This window comes from Beta vulgaris, chromosome 2, assembly GCF_026745355.1.
Source record: "Beta vulgaris subsp. vulgaris cultivar EL10 chromosome 2, EL10.2, whole genome shotgun sequence".
In the NCBI taxonomy this organism is placed as follows: Eukaryota; Viridiplantae; Streptophyta; class Magnoliopsida; order Caryophyllales; family Amaranthaceae; genus Beta; species Beta vulgaris.
The window spans coordinates 21499183-21523693 of NC_079203.1; the positions used below are offsets into that span (position 1 = coordinate 21499183).

Sequence of the window (24511 nt, forward strand, 5' to 3'; positions counted from 1 at the left end):
ATCAGATTGCAAAATTAACAATAAAACACAAATCAATTAGAGAAATCAATAACTAATCAAACCATGAATAAATATCAATCAATAATCATATCATATAAACATGGATTCCCAACCCTAGAAATAAAAACTACTCTATCATAATATAAATAATGAAATCTAAATCTACAAAGAAAAGCATAATCAAATAAATCAAGGAAAGAAACTAACGAAACTCATGAATTAATGAAGAAGAATAAAAACTAGGGTTACACTAAAAACTAAGAGAAAAAGAGAGAAGAAACTAAAACTAAAACTAAAGAATAACGTGAAGGGGAGGAGGAAGAGAAAAAGAATGAAAACCTATCTAAATAATATTCAATAACTATATGACTAGGAAAGTAATTTACAAGATAAGGAAAGTTTAAATAAATGATTAATAGGCGGATTAGTGATCCGCGCATACGCGTAGCAGATTCCAGCAGAAACAGTGCAATCTTCCGAAAGGCATAATTTCTTGACTAGAAGTGTCCTCGGGCCGTGCCACCTATTGTTGGAAAGCTCTTCAAGTCTAGTTTCCAATTATGCTGTAATAATTCAATTACAAGAAGCACATCTAAAGTTATGATCAGAAGAGTAGACATGACTCCTTTTTCACATTTCTTCTAATGATTTTCCGCTTCGTTTTTGCTCAAACTCGTACTATGACATATCCATACGATCCTTATTCATTGTAGCTTCTTTCCAAGTGTCCTAATCCTCAAGTTTAGATAATCATACACCAAATACGTCCTCAATGCCTGAAATTATCAAAAACAAGAAAAATATACCGAATAGGAGTAGAAAAGTATAACTTAAGAATATAATGCAATAATGAACCTAATATGAAACTAAATGCTCTAAAATGCAACCTAAATGCATCTAAAAACTATATATAAAAATGACTTATCAAACTCCCCCAAGCTAAACCATTGCTTGTCCTCAAGCAATAAGACATAGACATCGAAAAAGTTAGACAACCTACAATATGCATGGGATTACAACAGGGCTAAACACTCAATTGAAACACAAGAGATATAATCACTACATAAACCAAGCATCGAAACAATCTCGAACAAAGCCGCATAGCATATCATGTATCGCAATCGACTCTCCAATCATAACAAAACCATCTCTCCCAAACTGGATTTAACAAACATGACAGACCTCACTATAGTTATGTGCACTCAAATCTCTCATGTGTTTAAGGGTTAAAAATGACTCTCAACCTAAACAGTCGACTCAGATGAACAAATACTCTTTAACTTTGACTTTTTGACTCACTTAATACTCAACAATACAATACATAATGATCAAGAGGACTTTTAAGGGTTGTAATGGGGCTGAGGTTAAAGGTATGGAAATAATTTGGGAATTGTGGTGGAAAAACCAGAAGGGGGAGATCATAAACTGAAAACATGACCAGAAAGATCAACAACACTCCGTGCAACAACCAACAATCTCCAAATATAATCAACAACCTTTTTCACTAAGAAATTCAATCATAACCCTTTTTATTTCACTTTATTCAAACTTTTTTCACTTCTTTTTCATTTCATTTTTCACCTTTTTTTTTTGTCTTTTTCCACTTTCAATTTAATTTCAAAGCTCACTAAACATACTTTTTAATCCTTCTAAACCACAAATAGAGCACTTCAATTCAATACAAATAAACCAAAACTAATAGTCGCTCCCCCAAGCTAGGCTTGGGACAAGAATCAAATGAGGTAAGGCTTGTAATGTAGGTAACAATCGAACAAAGTCAAAAAGGCTCAACGGGGCTAAAGGAAGGATAATATGAAAACAAGAATAACTCTGGAGCTAAGATCATCAAATGAAACGCCTCAATCATATCAAAATGTATGCACTATCAAATATCAAGGAGTACCAAGTCAAAGTCAAGATCAATGCAACAACGAGGAACTAATCACACATGAAAGAACATAACTGACACAGATACGTCAGTTTATAGGCACAAAAGCTCACTTAGGTTAAGGTGTCTGCATAGTAATGTTCGAACCAGAGAGAGATCAATCAATCTTACCACAAACAATCAGTTGCGAAACAATCGTGCTATGAAGTATCATGAACAAGATGAGTGACACTTAACAAATGTAGTAAAACATCAACAATGTTCTCAAAAAGTCTTAGCAGTAGTCCCCATAGATGCAACTAACATGAGATGAAATCTAAATGAGATAATATATATGCAGATGCAACTAAGAGCAGTACAATTTTTTTGGTTACACGTAAACACCCACTCCTAATAAGCAGTACAAATCGTGCAACATCTTATGAAAGCAATGAAATCTATACTAAAAAGCAATAAAAGATAGAATATTCCTCCCCCAAGCTAGAATTTGCAGTGTCCTCACTGCATAAACCAGTTTAGAAAAAGAATCGAAACCAACCCCGACAATCATCCAGCACCAAAGTTACCCACCAACAGCCATAACACATCACGAAAACCATACACAAACTCCAATAATCTACAAATTCAGTCAATGTGTGCAAAAGATTCTCACAAGAGGGCATTAAAACAAAAATCCAAGCAAAAATTTGGAATAAACATAAACAACAGGTACAAGTGAGAATAAAAGCTTACTACCCAATTAATTGGGGAGAAGAGTCAAATATGCTCAAAATCCATGTCGTAATGCTTCACAAAGACGAACTTGAATCTAGTTGGTGCCTACTTGACAAAATCATGTAACCATCATCAATTAAATTATAGAGAAGAGGTAAGGAAATGAGAAAGTAATAAGAAAAGAAAATTAAAAAGAAAAAGATGAAAAAGAAAGAGAAAAAAGGAAACAAAACAAAAGAAAAAATAAATAAATAAAAGAACAAACTAAGTATCGAAAAGAGATGAAAGAGAGAAGAAAATAAGGAATGCTGGGTTTGCTGGTTGTCCGCCGAATAGGAGGGGACCAGGAGTGGTTGGGTTTGCGGTTGTTGCTGGTGGGAGTTCAGGAGGACAGGAAGACTGTCGGCGATGTTGTGCGGGCAGGAGACGCGAGGGAGGTGGGAGGCGCAAAGAGAAGACGGTGTGGTTCCAGTGGGTTTCTGGCGGTGTTGCACAGGGAAAGGGATGGTTGGTGGTGTCGCAACTAGCGGAGTACGGGCGCGATCAGGAGGCCGGCCGGTGTGGGCTTAAGAGGGATAGATTAATAGGCGAAGAGGAGGAGAAGAGGCGGAGAAAGGAGGGAAGTGCGCGCCGACTGACGCCAGCGACGGGTGATGATGCTGCGCCGATGATGGACACGGTAGTCAGTGACGAGTTGACGGTGTTGGTGCTCCGGTTTTCTGTTGTGGTCAGTGATGGAGTGAAGTAGAGGATGCGTGAGGAAGGGATTGGGAGATGGTGCAGTGCGCTAGTGGTAAGGGATTGGGTGGCCGGTGGCGAGCAGTAGCCGGCAAAAATCTGAAGGAAACTGAGGTGGGGCGGTGATGCTTCCGTGAAGAAGAGGTTGAGTGAGCAGTGCGTAGGCCAGCGAACGCTGACCAACCAGTGGGCTAGGCAGAGAGATGCAGGTTGTGCAGGTGTGAGACCCGTTGGGCGATGGTGCGTAGCGGGCTCTCGACAAGTTTGTGATTACGCCTCACTTATCCAAATGCGCAACTTCAACCTGTATAGCTTTCAAATCATGATGACACAACTCACAAATTTTGTTAGTTCGTTAGTGGACTAAATCAAATAAAAAAACGAATTCAAGTGAATCCAAAAACAAATAATAAATTACAAAAATCAACTAACTAAAATTAGAAAATGAGAATTCAGGTGAACTCATAAGAATAAGAAATAAAAATAACTAACCTACAAAAATTGAAGTCAAGTGAATTCAATTTAAGAAAATAAGATTAATAGATTACTCATAATAGTTCAATGCTCTAAGAAGTTTATAATATGTTCTTGCAAACATCTCAGAGCATATTATATAAGAATAGAAAGAAAAAATGAAAAAGGTTAGTACTAAAAGATTACTAAAACTACAAAAAGAGAAATCAAAGGAAAAATTATATTTACAAGAAGAAGTAAAAGAAAAATTGTTAGTTTTTTTACATGACTCAAAAGAAGGAAAAGAAACTAAGTTTACATTATCATGAGAGTCATTCAAAGGGGGACATAGAAGGGACGATGGAGGATACAATATAGGAGATGAAGAAACAATGTCAAGTTTTTCAGAGAATGAAACATGAGACTCAAAAACAGTAGGTGGTACCGATAGAGACTCATAAATCACCTCACGCTCAACTTGACTTTCCTCTAGAGAAGAAATTTCAACTATGAATTCTTCCTCCTGCAAAACATCCATCACATTAGTCTTTCTTTCAATCTTATCATCATCCAAATAGCTCTCATTAAATATCCACCCCTCTTTATCATCATAAATAAATGGGTTGGGGTTAGAATTTTGAGCAGATTGACATTCAAATTGGAAAGAGGGGTCAAAACCATTTACTGATGTCACATCACACGAAGAAAAATCATGAGAAATAGACTGACAATTAGAACAATAAGTGGTTGGTGTCATGTAAAGTTGGGGTGAAAGAGCAGATGAAGATATCTTTCACTCATAAGTATCCCTAGCCAACCACACAATTAAACCCCAACAATAATATGGTGATTGGAATAAAAATTCCCCATTAGACATTGATTCTACCACCATCTTAGTCTTTTCATTTAACCCTTCATAAACCACTAGGCACATATCCCACAATGCAATTCCATGATTAGGACCAATAAAATCACCAAGCCTATGATAATACTTCCAAAACGCTTCATTCTCATACTGAGTAAAAGATAAAATTGCTCTAGAATTAGTAACAGATACACGAGGTTCACATAACATATGAGATAATTCGAGAAAACTCATGCAAAAATTTGGAGGATTTTGATATGATGCATCAAAACTGTAAACATGAGAATCCCACGAATTATTATTGTGTTGCCTAGCAAAAGAATTATCTCCATCATCAAAATAACATGACTCCATGATACAAAAAAAAATTTATTAAAAAAATAAAAATATATATATATACAATTTAGTTTCACCAACAATAAAAACTAAATAAAACTATACCGTCTCCCCGGCAACGGAGCCAAAATTTGATAGGTTGTCGTACACCCATCAAAGATAATTCATGCACGACCTTCTAACACTGTAGTAGGGTAAGTAGGGTCGAATCCACAGAGAGATGGTCGTTTTGATCTAGTTTCTAAGGTATAGAGAAACTAAACAAGATCAAGAATATGAATACTAAAGTTCTAAACTAGTCAAATTACGAAAATCAAACTAAAAAGGATCAGGTAATGGTTCACCATGTTTATAACTATAATTATCAAAATATCATCAATAGTTAATCAATCAGATATCTAGAGCACAGTTAATCCTTGGTCAGGCATTAACACTCTCAAATCAACATATGCTAGTACGGTCGTCTACAATAATCAGATTTGCTAATTGTAGGTAAGCCTCTAAAGAGTACTATCTCGATCTATGACTCGATATTAGCAATATTTAATCAGACAATTATCAGATTGCAAGATTAACAATAAAACACTAATCAATTAGAAATTAATAACTAATCAAACCATGAATAAATATCAATCAATAATCATATCATATAAACATGGATTCCCAAACCCTAGAAATAAAAACTACTCTATCATGAAATAAATAATGAAATCTAAACCTACAAAGAAAAGCATAATCAAATAAATCAAGGAAAGAAACTAAAGAAACTCATGAATTAATGAAGAAGAATAAAAACTAGGGTTTACAACTAAAAACTAAAGAGAAAAAGAGGAGAAGAAACTAAAACTAAAACCTAAAGAATAACGTGAAGGGGAGGAGGAGAGAGAAAAAGAATGAAAACCTATCTAAATAAAATTCAATAACCTAATATGACTAGGAAAGTCATTTACAAGATAAGGAAAGTATTAAAATAAATCATTAATAGGCGGATTAGTGATCCTCGCGTACGCGTAGCAGAATCCAGCAGAAACAGTGCAATCTTCCGAAAGGCATAACTCCTTGACTAGAAGTCTCCTCGGGCCGTGCCACATATTGTTGGAAAGTTCTTCAAGTCTAGTTTCCAATTATGCTGTAATCATACAATTACAAGAAGCACATCAAAAGTTATGATAAGAAGAGTAGACATGACTCCTTTTCACATTTCTTCTAATGATTTTTCGCTTCGTTTTTACTCAAACTCGTACTATGATATATCTATACGATTCTTATTCATTGTAGCTTCTTTTCAAGTGATCCTAATCCTCAAGTTTAGATAATCATACACCAAATACGTCCTCAATGCCTGAAATTCATCAAAAACCAGAAAACATACCGAATAGGAGTAGAATAGTATAACTTAAGAATATGATGCAATAAATGCTCTAAAACGCAACCTAAATGCACCTAAAAACTATATATAAAAATGACTTATTAGTCTTTTCGACCATCTTTGGTAGCCACGAACATGTCAGACATCTCTTCATCAAGAATATAGAACTCTTTAATCAATTCGAACCCAAGTACCTTGGAATCCACCTTATTAAGCAATAGGTGCCTCCGAGATAATGCATCTGCTACATGTTAGCTTTTCCAGCTTTGTATTTAGCAATAAAATTGAATGATTGTAAGAATTCTACCTATTTAGCATGACGAGCACTAAGCTTATGTAGTCCATGAATATATTTCAATGAGTCATGATCAGAATGAAGAATAAAAGCTTGTGGTTGTATATAATGACTCCAATGATTAAGAGCTCTAACCATAGCATAAAACTCTTTATCATAGGTAGAATCATTCAATTTGGCGTTGTTAAGCTTCTCGCTAAAATAAGCAATAAGTTTGCCACATTGAATCAAAACATCCCCAATAGCTCTTCCACTTGTGTCACATTCAACTTCAAATGGTTTAGTAAAGTCAGGTAAAGCTAGAATAGGCGTGTTACACATTTTCTCTTTTACAATTCAAATACCTTTTGAGCTGCGTCACTCCCTACAAATTTTCCATGTTTAGTGCATTCAGTTATAGGAGCTAATAAAGTGCTGAAATTATTTATAAACCTCCTATAAAATAAAGCTAAGCCATGAAAAGATCTCACCTCAGTGATAGTCTTTGGAATCACCCAAGAGAAAATTGCCTCCACTTTGGACGGATACACCTTCACACCTTCATCTAAAATAATGAAGCCAAGAACGCCAATCTCCCTTTGCATAAACGTGCACTTCTCAACCTTGCCATATAGTTTTTGCTCTCTTAGAACTTTAAACAGTTGTTGCAAATGATTCAAATCAGCATCTGTAAATAAGAATATCATCCAAATAGACAGCCGCGAACTTTCCCAAAAATTGGACTAAGTACTTCATTCACCAATCTCATGAACGTACTAGGGACATTTGTGAGACCAAATGGCATAACCAGCCATTCATACAAATCATACTTCGTTTTGAAAGTCGTCTTCTACTCATCTCCTTCTCTCAGACATATTTGGTGATATCCACTCCTCAAATCAACTTTTGAGAACAGTTTAGATCCACTTAACTCATCTAGCATGTCATATAATCTAGGGATAGGAAATATGTATTTTATGGTTATCTTATTTCACATCACGGCTATCAATACAGATCCTCCATCTTCCTTCTTTTTTGGCACAAGTAGAGCTTGAACAACACATGGACTCTTACTTTCTCTCACGTAGCCTTTCTCCATCAACTCACTATTTTGGCCCAGTAATTCTTCACTTTCTTCGGGATTACATGTATAACAAGGCTTATTTGGAATTGGTGCTCTGGGAATGAGATCAATTTGATGCTCAATTCCACGTTTAAAGGGTAGGCTAGGTGGTAGGTCATTAGGAAACACGTCGTTAAACTCCTCCAACAACTCCCTCAAATTCAAAACTTCAACCTCCACTGGCTCATTTACTTCGTTAGTAATCAGAACATGTACAACATGGTTAGCCTCTAACTCCCTCTCGAATCTTTTGCTTCCCAAAAACATACTTCCACACACTAGGTTCTCTTTTTGTTTAGATTTTGTGTTTTTTATTTTTGAAGGGGGTAATGTTAGTAAGGTTTTGATTTTTCCATCCTTATTCACCTTATACACATGAGTTCATGAATAACTTTTCGATCAAATTGCCAAGGTCTACAAAGTAGAACGTGCTAAGCAGTCATAGGGATTACATCACATAGAAATTCATCTTCATAATTTCCAATTGAAAACATGATTAGAAATCTATTTTTCACCCTTACTTCACTATTATCATCTAACCATTTCAGTTTATAAAGATGTGAATGTTTAGTAGTAGGTAATGCTAACTTCTCTACAAGTTAAATTGAATTAATATTAGTACAAGTACCACCATCTGTGATCAATGTGCATAACTTCTTATTCACTAAGTATTTAGAATGAAAAATGGTTTCTCTTACATCCTCATTTTCAGCCACAACATTAGAATATCCTCATAAGAACCAAAGTTTCACCCTCCAATTCTGGATTACACACATCCTCTCCCACTTTAATTTTTATCATGTTTCATCTCTAATAAAGATACTTTTTCCAACTTGTCTATCTCCTCTACGTCCCTTATAGTCATGACTCTTTTAGTAGGATAAGCAGATTGGTAATGACCATAACCTTGACACTTCAAACATTTCACTTTTAAGGTTTTTATCATCTATAATTTTCTCCTTATCTTTCTTACTGAAATCTAATTTTTTGCTCTTATCAAAGTTACAAGTACTAGGATTAGCTTTAAAATACTAAATGGCATTGAATAAGACTTGCTTGTAACTGATTTCTTCTTTTGGCTATCAATTTTGATAGCCACTTTGCAAGCCTCGCAGAAAGTAAGGTATGGATACACCTCCACTTTCTCTCGTACATCTTCATTTAGGCCTTGTAAGAAGCGGCCTAGTTTTTGCTCCTCCATTTCTTCTATTTCACAAACGGAAAGCTTCTTAAACTCCTTGATGTACTCCTCCACGGACATGGTGCCTTGCTTGAGTGTGCACCACTAACATACTGATTTTTTTTGTATGTAGTTAGTTGGCACAAAACGCTTCCTCAATTGCTTCTTCAATTTCTCTCATGTAGCAATCTTGGATTTGTTCTCCTTCACCCTTTGTCTCTTCACGCCTTCAAACCAAATGGATGCATATTTGGTTAACTTTAAAACAACTACCTTGTACTTCTTCTCATCTGAATTATCTTTGTATTCAAAGAAACTGTAACAGCCCGTTTTCCCGAGCTGCTAGGTAAACACACTTAAAATCCACTAATCACAATCAATGCTTAATAAGCCTCGGATTAAACATTTACTCGCAGCGGAAACATAACCTATAAAACGATCCTGAAACCTGTGGGTTATTGGCCCACAAAACAAAATCCTTTATATAAGACTTCAATTACACCGATATCTCGACTAATATTCCCAAATATTGTATACAACGAAATATATCAGAATCTATTCCTTAATTGACTATCTAAAATACAAACTCAATCCATAAGCTACGACGACATCTTTATCTTGCTTCACTTCAAAGTACTGAGCTCACAACACCAAACCTGCAACAATGTTTGACTCTGCCACCCACCAAGTGACAGGCCACATAAATGACAACACTATCAGCAAAGCTGAGTACACACTGTATAATAGAAAATACAAGTTTAGGTGTATTTTGAAAACTAACACATCGTTATAATAACAGATAATCACATTCGATTCAGTTATTATAGTTTCACAAAATCAAATCGTTTGGCATGAACGCGAGTGGAGAGGGGTACCACGCAGTACCAGCTGTCTCCAAACTATTGAGGGTCGTCACCCAGCCTTTTATTGTTATGCTTGCAAGACTTACCCGGACATGTCCTATAACGCCAGGAGTTCGCCCTTCCTGGACGGCAACAGCTAGGGACTCTACCCGCCCTAACTCGGGGTGCCTATTCATGCCTCACTTTCATATTTATAAAATAAGATATTTAATGATACATACTTGAATCCTCAATACTCATAACATAACACCATATTCGTCCTTATCTGGTCTTAACTCATATTTGAATCATTTCCTCATTATCATACTAAATCATATTTTGAGAAATATAGTATTTTCGAACGATTCCACTAATTGAACAAAAGGATACTTTTATTACAATCCAATAACAATTCACAACTAACTCATAGAGATGTATCCATAATCATGGTCATTACCACAAACGATATATGATATCCACAATTCAATATAACGCCCACGGGAGCATTTAAATATATTTTGCTGAACTTAAAGGTTACCTCAACTCTATAACAATTATATGAAACCTCCAATCATCATAACTTGATTTGCCATATCATCTTCAATTCTATACGTCTACATAGCCATCCTCCAACAACCACCTCACAGTAACATCAATAATCAATAACCAAACTTAACTATTCTAATTATCTTCTTCTAACGCAACCATTATGCTAATCAAACTGAATCCCGTAAATAGAAATTAATGAAGTCATTCCATAACTCATAAATCGACTTCATGCATATCAACTCCAACTATAATAATTATAACAGTCTCCCAATTCTAAGATTATGACTTCCCTCGCATCATCAACAACGACTATCCAATAAGAACGATACAACAACAACATAATAACAACAGCACATACAACAATAATACCACCTCCACCACCAACAATAACTCCAACACCAATAACACAACATTAAGCACAATAACAGAACAACACAACTACAATGACAGAACAACAATACCCAAAAACACTACTACAACAGAACAACAACAATAATAGCAACTCCACAACAACTTCACCACAACCACCACTCAAACTCCACAACAACAATAACATAACAACTCCACCTCAATCATCACAATTACTCCACAGTTCCATGTACTAAACACATTCCATTAAGAAGCATAATCGTAATGACTTAGTGTATAAGTGTTGTTTAGGTCAAATAAAACATCTCTACTGAACCTTAGCATGTTATCTCCATGTTACAAACTCAATATACACATAATAAAATACACATCATAAGTAAATTCATTTCATAAACATGCTTTACACTAGAAAGAAACAATCACCTAACTATAGGTATGAAAATCTCTAGGATAAAACCAAACTAAGTGTGTACCTTTACTAAGGATGCTTAAAGCCACGAAACTCCTTAATCCAATTGGTTAACTACTCCTACAGCTTCCCCTGAATGTATAAAATGCTAAATATTAGTTTCAACAAGCTTATAGATATGAAAAACTAAGCTTAAATACAAGAGGTGTAAACTGTTGAACTTACAGCAACTTATGTGATCTTTCAGCAAGGTTTTCTATATGAGTTTAAGGTCTAAAGATTGGAACTAAAGCTTGAAATACTTTGTATGGATGTCTAGAAGAGTTCTATGTAAAATAAAAATGGGTGTCCAAGAGGAAGAAATAAGAGAAAAGAGACGAAAATCCATAACAGTCTTTTATAGGTTGTTCTAGCGGTACCCTAGGAGGAGGGAAATGAGTTCTGGGCAAGGTCGGTTTCTTGGAGTTTCTGGGTTATTCTTGCTTGAGGTGTTAGCCTAAGATGTTGGCTTTCATGCATAAAAAGGTCTTTGAGAGATCGACACTTAAGTAGCTGCTAAGCAGCTTTCTTTGAACATAGGTCTGAGCTGTAATTTCAGCAGGCCAGGTTTTACTATGTAAGCAATTTACCCTATTGAGCCACGTAATTCTTAGGGATAAATGACCATTTTAACCTTAAGACATCCCAAGCATATCATATATCAAGTTTGGTTAGGTTCTGAGCTCGGATTCAACCCCAAAAGGCTCTTTAACTAGAAGTTCATCGCTACCCGATAAAACAATCTCCAAATGATTTTCATAATCTTAATGTTTAAGGCTCTCAAGGACTTTCTAACTTATCTATTGGTTTCCAAAGCCTTCTTAGCTAATAAGAATGATGGTTCATATCCTCTTTGACCTTTCTTAACCACTAAGAATGATAGTACTTATCCACAATCTTTCTCAACCCTTAAGAATGATGATGCTTATCCACAAGCTTTCTTAACCATTAAGAATGATGATGCTTATCCACAAGCTTTCTTAACCATTAAGAATGATGATGCTTATCCACAAGCTTTCTTAACCATTAAGAATGATGATGCTTATCCACAAGCTTTCTTAACCATTAAGAATGATGGTCTTATCCACTTTAAGCTTTTAAATAAAGGTTCTTAAAAACAGGGTTATTACAGAAACATTCTAAGGAACATTCCCATTCAAGGTACACTTCTGGATCACTAGTTCCATCAAATTTCATAACTTCTATCTTTAACCCTCTATCATCAGCCTTAAAACTCCTCTCTTCATCATTAGATTTCTTCTTAAACATTTCTAAGGTTAATTGGGTCATCATCTCTTGTAATGCTTCATTTTGCCTAGCTATTGCTTCTATTATGGCATCTCTCCTAGCATTATCACTCAACTCGTCTCCCATTTCAAAACTAAGCTCTTGATACCACTTGAAACAAACACAGCTCAATGAAGAATAGTGCTTAGGATAGAATGAACACAAGCTAAAAGAATCACTCTTAAAGCTAGTAATTCGATTTTTAGTTAAGGAAGTGAATCACTCTCATCCTTAAATTAAAAGGGTTTTAATTAACAAAATAAGTGAATCATTCTCAAGTCTTGTTAATTAAATTGAACACCTGTAGTTTTACCTCCTAAGTAATTTGTGCAAGTAGAATAAAAACACCAAGTTTTTAGTCTTTAAACACAACGATTTTTCTAAGCTTTGTTTTTGCAGCTTCAAATGTGATTTTCATTGATGCTTAAGTTACATATATGTAATACATGGACTAAAAGACTTACTACAAAAGTAATTAAGTCTAATACACTAAAGAGATTAAACAAAGCAAAAAAACTACAAAACATTCCCTAAAGCTAAGCTAAATCAACACACTTGTTTCTTTCTCTCTTCACTTGGACGTGGGGTCTTAGGAGCAAACAAATGAGAACCTTTCCTCCACAAAGAAACAAAGAATTACAATTTTAACCATGCTTACATAACTGATGACACTCATAGATGATTGATACATGTACCGCCATGCTCCAAGAATTACCTCCAATTGAAAAGCAGAGACATCTACGGTAAACAACAACAATGCATGCTCTTTTCGAGCAAAAAGCAGCTGTCAAGGGGTGTACCGGTGTCCCCTAGTAATCGAGGTACATCGTGAAACATCCACCAGCAATGATAATATAAATCCACGTGAATCGCGATTTGATTTGAAGCACAATGCAGGTTCTTGATTGCTCTCTCAAATCGCTGCCTGAGACATCATATTCAGTTCCTAATATATCCAGCATTTGACGAGTCTTACCATATTGCACACCTGGCAAACATTTGATTTCACCTCACCATCTATGAAGCGCAAAAAATTATCATGACCAAAAACTTGGCATGTCTTAACCCCTGTGAAGTGGTGCAGGGTATATGTCCAGCGGTTGGTAACGTATCCGCTCATTGTGAGGCAATGGACCATCCTTAAAAAAGACAATTCAACAAATGAATAAGAAGGCAAGAAGACGAGTAGATTTGTCCCTAACATTCCCTAAAACATGTTAGGAAAATGGAGCAATCTTTTAAAAATAAACCAAAATGCTACGGATGGAGGTAACTCAGGTAATGCTTTACACAAGCAGCTCTTACCTTCAGCTAAAATTCCTCCAAGCAAAAGAAAGAATATAAAATAAACAATATAACCTATTAGTACCCTTTTACCCTTTCCCAAGCAAAAGATCTGCACCCACCCCTGTCCAATGCGATATCATCCCCAATACTCACATGTCCCATGTCCGTATTTACGGATTTCATTCAAGTCATATGTGGTCTGCTTCGAAATCTATTAGTATCCTAATTATTCCAACTATACATTCTTGACGTTGGCGGACTCTGACCCTATAGTGACTCTCTTCATTCCATATACTATCTCCTATTACCACACATCCAACTAAAAACACATCTATACCTATTCCTATGTAGTCCATAATAACTTCGATATTCTTTGTACATATTCATGCCAAACTTTCCCCATTTCCTAGTTTGAGAGTTGTCGCTTCCCATTTCTGTTTCTGTTCCCTTGCCTCTAAGGATAAACATAGTCGCTAATTTTAAGAAGTATAAAATCCCCTCACTTACAATGCTACAAGAGAGAAGCCAAGTATGATCCTTTTTGGGGTCAAACTAGAACAGAAACGATGAATAATCGCCCTCCAATCTTACGACTCTCATAGCCTATGAGAGTCACAACATTGGAGGTTGATTACTAAAAGTTATCGATGATACTGAGTGGTGCAAAGATAATGCAAAATGTACATATGGAATCACAAATTATATGTATAAGCTATTCACTCACAATCTTTTACAAAAATGCATCAGATAGCATATTACATAAAGTGAAAACATAATAGTAAGGATTTATAAATTATCTCATCAGAAATCAATGCCACAAAATTTCAATTAGGCACCCAGAGGCGCCCTCATGGAGTCTCAAGTGCCATAGTACAGCTCAACTAAGCCCCATAGATGTCATCTGACTTATAGGGGCCATCGCTCTCTGCACATTGTGCCTCAAAGGCTCAAGCATGCACCTAGTACACTGCTCTCTTTAATAAACATGATGAAATAGGAAAAGAAAAATCACAGAATAAAGAATACCTCATCTATATCAATTTGGTATGGTTTTACAAAATCTTCCATCATTTTTGGAGAGAGTCGTTTCACCCTTTCCCCAACATCCTGAGCAACAGCAGATGATATATAAACAATGAGTTTAAATGATAAATGCAGCATTCAAAATATATTACTAGTAAATTTGTAGTGATAAGGTCGCTTGGGGGGGAAGCTAGATTGACAGCAATTGATATGAAAAGGATTTGCTGGGCTCTCCTGTTTACAATCTAGCTCAACAGTTAAACACAGTTTACCACTTTACCTTCAGGAAAGCCTGATGCTAAATAAAGTCCACTAAGACAACCTGGACTGGTTGTGCATCATAGGATCAGGTCTGATTTAAACAGACATTCTATTGTGAGAGTACATTGTTTTTAAGAATACCTGACACCACGAAACTGTAATGACCATACTTTAAAGAAACATCTTAACTTACCAGTCCAGTGATCCTGGATTTTTCAAGCAGCTCCTTGGAAATTGCATCGAGTATATGCCTATTTTCCTTCAAACCCTTCATTGCTAGTTCTTCACTCTCTTCAATGTACTGTCAATTAAGAGGTCCAGTTAAATGTGAAAAGTGAACTAAACAGGTTGGGAAAGAGCAAATGCCAAGTTAGCAGGCAATACAACTAACAAGAAGAAAGTACACACTCCACCATAACTTATCATTTGAGCTTGTTGTGATACATATTAACTTATATCGAACTTCCATGTTTTTTCTTTGTTGGACAGTTACATCCCAGTATCCCACCAGAAACTATATAGAAATAGGGTTCAAAGATGACCATATCTACATACAACATGCTTCGGAACCAGACTGTTTTAGCATTCAGCTCATAGTCACTTCAATAAACAAACTTCAACCAAAATACTAATTGGACAGTTCTCTAAAATTTTTGCTAATACTTTCCTCTTTACTTATTTCAGACTAGCTAATATTAACACACGTCTGTAGTGTTTTTCTGATGCAAGATCGAATAATCTTTATTTGCTTTTTAGGATTGTTGCATGGTTTTACTTTATTCTTAAAGTGGAGGTTTTACATGTAACCAAAAATATGTCTTTTATTGCTGTTATTAGTTAAATTAGTTAATTAAAGTAGTTAATTCAAGTTAAAGGCCGAAAGTAATGGAAAGATGAGTGATCATTGTAGGCGTGTGATGTTTGTAAGATTTATGGAAAGTTTTGCAAAGATTTCCTAAATAAAATGTTTTCTTATTTTGTGTTAGATTCTAGGCTTAAGTTTAGGGGAAACTTTCCTAAAACACTTATTGGTTGGCCGTGTGATGTAATAGCTTGGAGAGCAAGGTCTTCTTGCTTCTTATCCTATAAATATAGGCACCTAACCACAATAAAGGGAGAACTGAGTTATGATAGAAGTTATTCCTTGTGAATTATTGTTGTTTTTGCCGAGATAGCAAAATAACACTATTAAATTTAGCCGAGATAGCTTTATTCTTCAAACCTAGTTCAATTCATACCGAGATAGTTGGATTATTCATATCCTTGTTACTTACTTTCCTCCACAAAAATCATAAAACACAAAAGAGTCCGAAAACAGCCTCGAAATTCATATCAGTTGGTATCAGAGCAGTGTGGTTGTGGACCTGCGTAAGGGAGCTTGAAAGCTTGGATTGAGCTAAAATTTTGTGTGGTGGCAGTAGACATCTTGAAGATTGTTGTGTCACAATTTCATAGTGATCCTATCAGTATCAAAGTTGCAGCAATCGAAACATTCAGAGCTAATTTTCTAGCAGATTCGCACTTTGGGCAATTCATTCTCCTAGCATACAACGAAGTTTTGAGTATTTCTTGGGTTAAGATTGGACTACTTTTGGTGTAGTTTTATACTGGAAAGTTTCATAATTTTTGAAGAACGTTTGTTATTTAGTAGAACAAGATTTTGATAATTGGGAAAAACCGAACTATTGTTATGGGAGGATTACAACTGCAAACAATTGGCTGGGTATTTGATCGAGTGTTCCAGACACATAGGGCTATGTTGTGACAAATTTTCATGAAATTTCGAGGTGTTTTACTTAGGTTTTAGATCTGGAACTCTAATTGAAGTTTCTGGCAGTTTACTGAAAAGATTGCAATTGGTTGTTGTTTGGTTCGTATGGATGAATTTAATTTACCATATGATGAACTTCGTGAGAGATTATTCATACCACCTATGGATTGTTCTAAACATGCAAAAACACTAAGTGAAGTGTTAGGGAATGCTTTGCATAAATGCTGAAATTGTTACACCTGTCGAATATTCTCCATGCCATACCTTAGAAGCGAATGCTACACAACCTTTTCATATTGAAGGTGAGTTAAAGACTGAATTTTTTCCACATTTGGACAATGAAGATTTGATCTTGGAGGTTCCAATCATTGAAGAATAATTAACTATCTCATGTTTTCAATTCGATTTGTTCAAGAAAGATATAATATTACATGAAGAAGTTATAGTTTATGTTCATATTAATGCAAGTCCTCGAGACATAGTGTTGTTTGTTCAAGGTATCATGAATCATTGTTCGATCTTTGATCTACCACAGTTGGTGATCTTGTTGGTGTTCATTCGTCTCATGTGGATGATCTCTTGGTGGCTTGTTGTCATACATGGCGAGAACTTCGGAACAAGTTTTTTTTCAAGACGGGGAGAATGATGCAAGATCGAATAATCTTTATTTGGTTTTTAGGATTGTTGCATGATTTTACTTTACTCTTAAAAAGTAAAAGTTTTACATGTAACCAAAAATTTGTCTTTTATTGTTCTTATTAGTTAAATTAGTTAATTAAAGTAGTTAATTCAAGTTAGGGGGCCGAAAATAATGGAGGGATGAGTGATCATTGTAGGCGTGTGATGTTTGTAAGATTTATGGAAAGTTTCGCAAAGATTTCCTAAATAAAATGTTTTCTTATTTTGTGTTAGATTCTAGGCTTAAGTTTAGGGGAAACTTTCCTAAAACACTTATTGGTTGGCCGTGTGATGTAATAGCTTGGAGAGCAAGGTCTTCTTGCTTCTTTTCCTATAAATATAGGCACCTAACCACAATAAAGGGAGAACTGAGTTATGATAGAAGTTATTCCTTGTGAATTATTGTTGTTTTTGCCGAGAGAGCAAAATAACACTATTAAATTTAGCCGAGATAGCTTTATTCTTCAAACCTAGTTCAATTCATACCGAGATAGTTGGATTATTCATATCCTTGTTACTTACTTTCATCCACAAAAAATCATAAAACACATAAGAGTCCGAAAACAACCTCGAAATTCATATCATTTTCTCTTTTTTTCCGATCATATGGGCAATTGGGCATATAATCTCTCCTCATTGAATGGGTTTCCTAAATAAGCATGCCAATTTAAACATTAAAATTGTATTGTTGGCTGTGCAATGTGATACAAAATTTAAGATCCTTCGATCATTGTCATTGACATCCAAAGTATTTGTTAAAAATAGAATATCTATGCCAGTCATTAGCATCTAAGTGACCCCACTAAAGCTATTAAAAAAAAGAGAAGCTTTCTAGAATGATGTTATGGTATGTTTGGATAGCAAGATTTCATTTCAAATCCTGGATTTGGATGAAATCTATTGTTTGGATGGCATGGAATTTGAAATTATGGAATTTGTCCAAATTCTTATCAAAAGCCTATATTAGTAGAATTTCAAATTCAAGCTATTACCTTGTCATTTGAAATTCTCTCCTCATACATATCCCAAGGAGTAAACCCACACTATCTATTTCTCTCTCCTTTAGTAAACCCACACTTTTTCTCTCTCCTCCATTAAACCTCTATTTCTCTCTCCTCTATCAAACCCCTTTTACAAAACAGTGATTAGGAATTGAAATACAAACTTTAAATTTCAGATTTCAATTCCATTATTTGAAACGAAATATAAGTTTCCAAACACTACCTTACTTCATTTCAAATTGTCGGACTTGTACTTGAAATTAAGAGGCTTAAAAATTTATCATTTTGGAATTCTACAAATATCAAAAAACAAGTCCATAGAGATACACACGGAGAATTTATCTGTACAATACATAATACTATAATAGCATCAAAGTTGGTGATAACTGACAAGAATTACAAACTCACGAGTCCTTATCAAATCTGAAATATGTACGATGGACAGTTATTTTTTCTCCTTTTCATAATTCAGCTCACATGAGAATGAAGTGACTTACATCTATTTATTTTTCTACTACTCTGTTGGCAAAATATTTACTTGAAATTAAATAAAGACATTAGGAAAGTCCAATAGATTACTTCCTGTGTCCATTTTGGCTTCACACACAAGATAAATATGGTGAGGAGGTGTTGAGCAGTGCTTAATAGCTATATAGGTGGGGAACAAGTGATATGCAATTTAGACACGCCATACTGTTTTAACAGGACTGTCAAACTGGATATATTCAGCAATAACCTGAGTGTCAAAATATTGAGACGAAGTTTATGTATTTCCAGCATCAGATTTCTAGAAGCCGTAACATAAAATGGGACTAGTCAGAAATAGCGCTATATGCCAGCACAACAATGTTACATCATTTGTGGAGCTAGCAGGATGATAGAGAATTAAGAAATAAAGAATATATGTTGACAGGACATCAATCATGATCCATCTAAAGTCAATCACAAAGAAATATAGAGGAAATGATATTAAGTACCCTTGTCAATTCTCGAGTGAAAAGTTCAGATACTTCAAGTGTCATCTCAGCAGGTATCACATTTGGGTCGTCCCACTAACAAATAGCACACTCCCTTCATTAGTAAATTGCAAAGTAGAATGATAATGTAATGAAAAATTAAAACCATAAGGGATAACCTTTTACAATGAAACAACCAAACCTTGTATTTTATTAGTTCACCGTCTGGACTATCTGGTTGGTCCAGAAGCCCATTTTTTCTGGTCAATGCTGTAAGTCCTAACCTAGCATTATTTGGGCTGATCACTATCTCCCTAGCAATCTGAACAAAACAATTTTTCGAAACCACTGAATCAAATAGATAGAACATCAGCACTTATAATATGAATTACACAGCCAGTGTAAACCAAACAGCTATCTTCATCTAAAAGCATGTTCAAAATAATCAAGCAGAATCTCCACTACCTAGGCTGCCCTTGACAGAGGCGTTCAACAATTGGATAAAAGGGGGAATTATTCATCAGCCACATCAATGCTATCCAAGATTTTAGGAAAATATGTCAAAGGATGAAACACTTCAGCAAGATGGAGGTGCAACTCTCCATAACAAATTTCTACTGTTCATGAGAACGGCAAAAGGCAAGGGTAAAAGACATCAAAAATGGTAGTTGCAGGAAAAGAAAAAGAAAGAAAGAATGAAAGAGAAAAGTTCAGAAACTTCAATTTATCATTGAGGACTTTTTTTTTTTTGCTAATTCCCATTGCACAAAGCAGTGAACACATTAATTATGGGAGAAGGCTGAAGCCTAAAGGATGCGAAGGACAATTAATAAAGTCAGATGATAGCAACAGAAGGGAGGAAATGAAGAAAGGAAGCATGTATGAGAAAAATCAATTAAGTTTTCATTAATTACCTGAACTAGTGACATCCTCTTTCACTAAACATGTCAACAAGATAAAATCCTATCATAGCATATTACTACATCAAGATAACTGTCAATAAAGACTGACCTTTGTGATCTTTTCTAGATCATCTTTTCCTCCATCAGTTATGTCATCACCATATACAATACGTTCAGCACAACGACCCCCATGGGCCACGACCATTTGCATCATCATATAACCAACGGTTGTATATCCTTGGTCAACCATATCTTCCCTTGGATAGAAGACAGATATGGCTGTTTCCTGTCCAATTTGAAAGATAATAAATCAGAAAATAAGATTTTGAAAAACCCCAAAATTTCACTCAAACAAAAATTTCAAGCTCCTACCTTGCCACCAGGCAGAAGCTGCGAAAAAGCATGCCAATCAAATCTTGGAAACAAATGGGCTAATACTACATGGCCAGCTTCATGCACAGCTAGCAGACTCTTCTTTTCAACTGATACCTGTCATACAACAATTTATCAGCTCAAGAATGAGCCAAGATCATCACTTACAGACAAGAGCTAGGGGCCATGTTATATCATACACTTTGTTCACACTTTTTCTGCTCCTCCTCTGTTAGCAGAACCCCCATTCCCTCAAGCAATTGCTTGTCCAAGACATCAAGAATGTCCTTTTGGCAAATCGTAGAATGTCCTTTCTTCACCTGCATTCCATTTGTCAGTAACCAAGATAGGCTAGTATTCGAGCCGCATACACAGAAGATAAGTTCATGCATGAGAATGCAAACACACAAGAAAAGAGCGAGACAACTAAAGAGACACAACATAATGGAGAGATTGTGAATACAAATCAAGCATCAGAACCATAAAAACATGACACAATCATGAAGTGATGTATCCAGATTTCTTTCACGGAAGAAGTATAAACCGTGAGAACATGAGCTACTATATGATAGGGCAAAGTCAGATGATATAGACAAAAACATCAAGCAAGACCCACCTGATAATTGCTCTTTTCTATTGCAATTTGAAAGTCACACATAATTACAAAGAAAGCAGATTGGAAGAAGCGATGGTGAACTATATTGGTCAGCATCACGACGAAGAGGACAAAATTTTCAGGGCTTTCCTGGGATTAGTCAGTTTGAATAAATTCAACTAATTTCATTTGTGATTAGATGACACTATTTCTCATTCTTCTTTTTTTGTTCTCGACAACTCGATAAATGCTGTTTTCTGATGCAATCTTACAGTCAGATACAAGCAACATTGCACTATTTTGGACCAAGCAGCAAACAAAATTAAACTCAATAAAGTTTTAATGGATAAGTTAAAGGCAGGATGTAGAGTCAAAATTTTAAAATTTATGTCTATGATTTTGCAAGATTCAAGGAACCAAATTGGAACTTAACCAACTAATTTATCCACTAAATTGTCCCTTCTCTTAATCTCAACATTCCAGTTTACATAACAATACTAGTTCTAGAAAAAAGTTCAGATAAGGCATACGACGTTCATGTCACAATAAACAGGAATCATGCGTAGTTCAGTGTTATCATATGTTTAGGATTTCTACTTTTAGCATCTTATTAATAATCTTGTCAGGAATGACGGTTGTCGAGGTGGTGCTTGAGAAAGTCATACTGGGGCTCATGATGATGTCCGAGACAGAAGATGAAGTTTGCTTATCAAACGGTCAATGACACCCACGGGTTGCACAGTCGTGTCCACGAAGCAGTGGCATCTGGTTTGGGTCTGCTCATGCAACACCATCATGCTGTGTTACATGGAGAGAGTAGTGTCCTCTATTTTTCATCGATGCAAAGTTTTGACCAATTCAAAGTTCTTTCCTCCTATGAGTCTTTGTTTCTAAATCAAGTCCATATTATTTAGGCTTATCTATAGATTGTATCTGTGTGAAAGAGACACACTTGAACCTCTGGTAGTTACTCTTGTGCAATCTAGAGAAATTTGTGAACCTTTTCAATGTCCAAGTGTTGTGTTTTTCTCCCACAAAAAATCTGTGTTCCTTGTTTTTCATTTCTTGAATCTATCTACACATTGTTAATTTTGTGTAATTGCTCAATCTGTACAGCCCCGATCCCAACAAACCTTTAGACCCACACTTTTTATATGATCCTATTATCATTATGATTGTTATTACTGTTATTACATTACTACATTGTGTATTTTATTGAACTTCCACTTTCAACCATATTATTTAGAATAAATTTATCTACCCTTTACAAAATATGATTCTGTCGAACAAAATTGGAAAGATTATTAGGGTCTTTCAGCAAAAAGCCTCGTGATAATTTTTGACTAGTAGTAGCCTAGTAGTGGTACAACTACGCTTGTTGGTTTGTTTTATACTTCTATTTGTTCAAATTTCTCTCAACAAGAACAAAGTAGCTTAAACTAGACAGAAAAATTTCTAGAGAAATGAGAGCGCAAAAAGAATATCACGAGGCTATAACATAACTTTCACAATACTGTAATAGAGAACCTTTCAGCTTCGTCTCTAAGGTAGTAAATTTGTACAATAAATTGCATTTAAAAGGTGTGCATTTTCTGTATTGATACACACAAAATATTAGATAAGACAGACATATTATCCATAGAGGAGATGATTCTGATAAAATTAATGATAAAGTAATGACAACTTTCAACTAATATTGTGTGCATCGAGTGTAAAATAAATTTACCAGCCCAGTTCACTTTAACCCACAACGAGTCACTGTTAAGCAAAAATGGGTCACTTTTCAAGTCAAGATGGGTCACTACAAAACAGAGCATAACCTTTAACTTTTAAAAAGGTCCCTTCTATATAAGTGATCCAGGAGCAAGTACAAGCAATTCAAATGAAGAAGATTAAGGGCTCTGAGAGGTTTCTTCGGCTTGACTCAGTACTACAGGAGATTTATTCAAGGGTATGCTAGTATAGCACACCCTTGACACAACAATTGAAGAAAGATGCCTTCATGTAGAATGAAGCTACTGCTGCCTTCAATCAGCTGAAGCAGGCCCTCTCCACTGCTCCGTATATTCGTATGCCAGACTTTACTTTGCCTTCTTCTAGTTTTGGTTTAGGAACAGTGCTTCTCAAGCAAGGGCATCCTATTGCCTATTAGGACAATGGGGCTAAGAGGAAAGAGCAAATTCATTTATGAGAAGGAACTAATACTTGTGGTTCTTTCACTGCAAAAGTGGAGACATTATTTGTTGGGCCGACACTTTGTTATTCACACAAACCCGACGTGTCTCAAATATCTGTTGAATCAAAGCGAGGTGGGGCCAGAATATCAAAAGTGGGAACTCATGAGCTTTAACTTTGACATCAAGTACAAGCCACGGGGAAGTAACACAGTGGCAGATTTCTCTCCGGCAGGCACGATGGGCACCTTGAATGTTATACCCTCATCAGTTCCCACTCCCGACATTGGGAAGAATTTTAGATGGTTATACAGCAAGATCAAGAGCTGCAAGCCCTCACCAACTCAGTCTTAGCAGGGGTTCTTAATGGAGCATGGAAGTACAAGAACAAGTTGGTTGTTCCTAGGAAATCCTCTCTTCCAGCCAAATTGATGGAGGAGTATCATTCCTCTCCTGTTGGAGGGCATTCTAGGGTTTATAAAACCTACCAAAGGATTAAGTCAACAAAGTCATACCTCCACCCTGAAGCCAGGAGGGTTGATGCAGCCTCTTCCCATCCCTCATCTCATCTGGGTTGATCTTTCCATGGACTTTGTTGAGGGGCTCCCAAAATCCATGGGGTTTGATACCATATTGGTAGTCATTGATAGGCTTTCCAAGTATGGTCATTTCATTGGATTGAAACATCCATTCGTTGCTGCATCCATAGCCTATGTCTTCATCAAGGAAATTGTGAAGTTACATGGTTCCTCTCCACCATAGTCTTTAATAGACACAAAATCTTCATCAGCTTGTTCGGGAAGGAACTCTTTAAGCTTCATGGCACAACCCTCCATAGAAGCACTTCATATCATCCCTAATCTGATGGCCAGACCAAAGTGGTTAATAAGTCCTTAGAAGCCTACCTCAGATATTTCATTGGTGAAAGCCTACTACTTGGGCTACATGGCTTCCCTGAGTATTGGTATAATACTTCTACTCATGCTTTTACCCAGTGCACCCCCTTCAAGGTTGTGTATGGCAGGGATCATCCTCCTTTATTCAGGTTTGAGCAAG

The 24511-nt window shown here is 35.7% G+C and overlaps 1 protein-coding gene and 2 long non-coding RNA genes across 7 annotated transcripts in view; all 3 read right to left on the reverse strand.

The window, feature by feature from the left end:
* Positions 1-474: 474 nt before the first annotated feature.
* On the reverse strand, positions 475-4055 carry LOC130590352 (uncharacterized). The gene is made up of 2 exons (XR_008967985.1): positions 2624-4055; positions 475-776 (listed from the first exon to the last, which is right to left on the reverse strand). It is a non-coding gene; the product is annotated as an uncharacterized LOC130590352 (long non-coding RNA).
* Positions 4056-9382: 5327 nt separating this feature from the next.
* On the reverse strand, positions 9383-12020 carry LOC130590584 (uncharacterized). The gene is made up of 2 exons (XR_008968433.1): positions 11174-12020; positions 9383-9614 (listed from the first exon to the last, which is right to left on the reverse strand). It is a non-coding gene; the product is annotated as an uncharacterized LOC130590584 (long non-coding RNA).
* Positions 12021-12810: 790 nt separating this feature from the next.
* Positions 12811-24511, reverse strand: part of LOC104906283 (ATP-dependent zinc metalloprotease FTSH 12, chloroplastic) — a 42885-nt gene continuing 31184 nt past the window's right edge. For all 5 annotated transcript variants that reach the window (XM_048638782.2, XM_010695019.4, XM_048638785.2 and 2 more), the window contains 8 exons: positions 20887-21006; positions 20687-20803; positions 20424-20600; positions 19615-19734; positions 19434-19508; positions 15200-15307; positions 14749-14829; positions 12811-13574 (listed from right to left, as the gene is read on the reverse strand). In XM_048638782.2, coding sequence (XP_048494739.1) covers positions 13497-13574; positions 14749-14829; positions 15200-15307; positions 19434-19508; positions 19615-19734; positions 20424-20600; positions 20687-20803; positions 20887-21006 — 876 coding nt within the window. In that variant the 3' untranslated portion in view covers positions 12811-13496. The remainder of the gene's footprint in view (positions 13575-14748; positions 14830-15199; positions 15308-19433; positions 19509-19614; positions 19735-20423; positions 20601-20686; positions 20804-20886; positions 21007-24511) is intronic.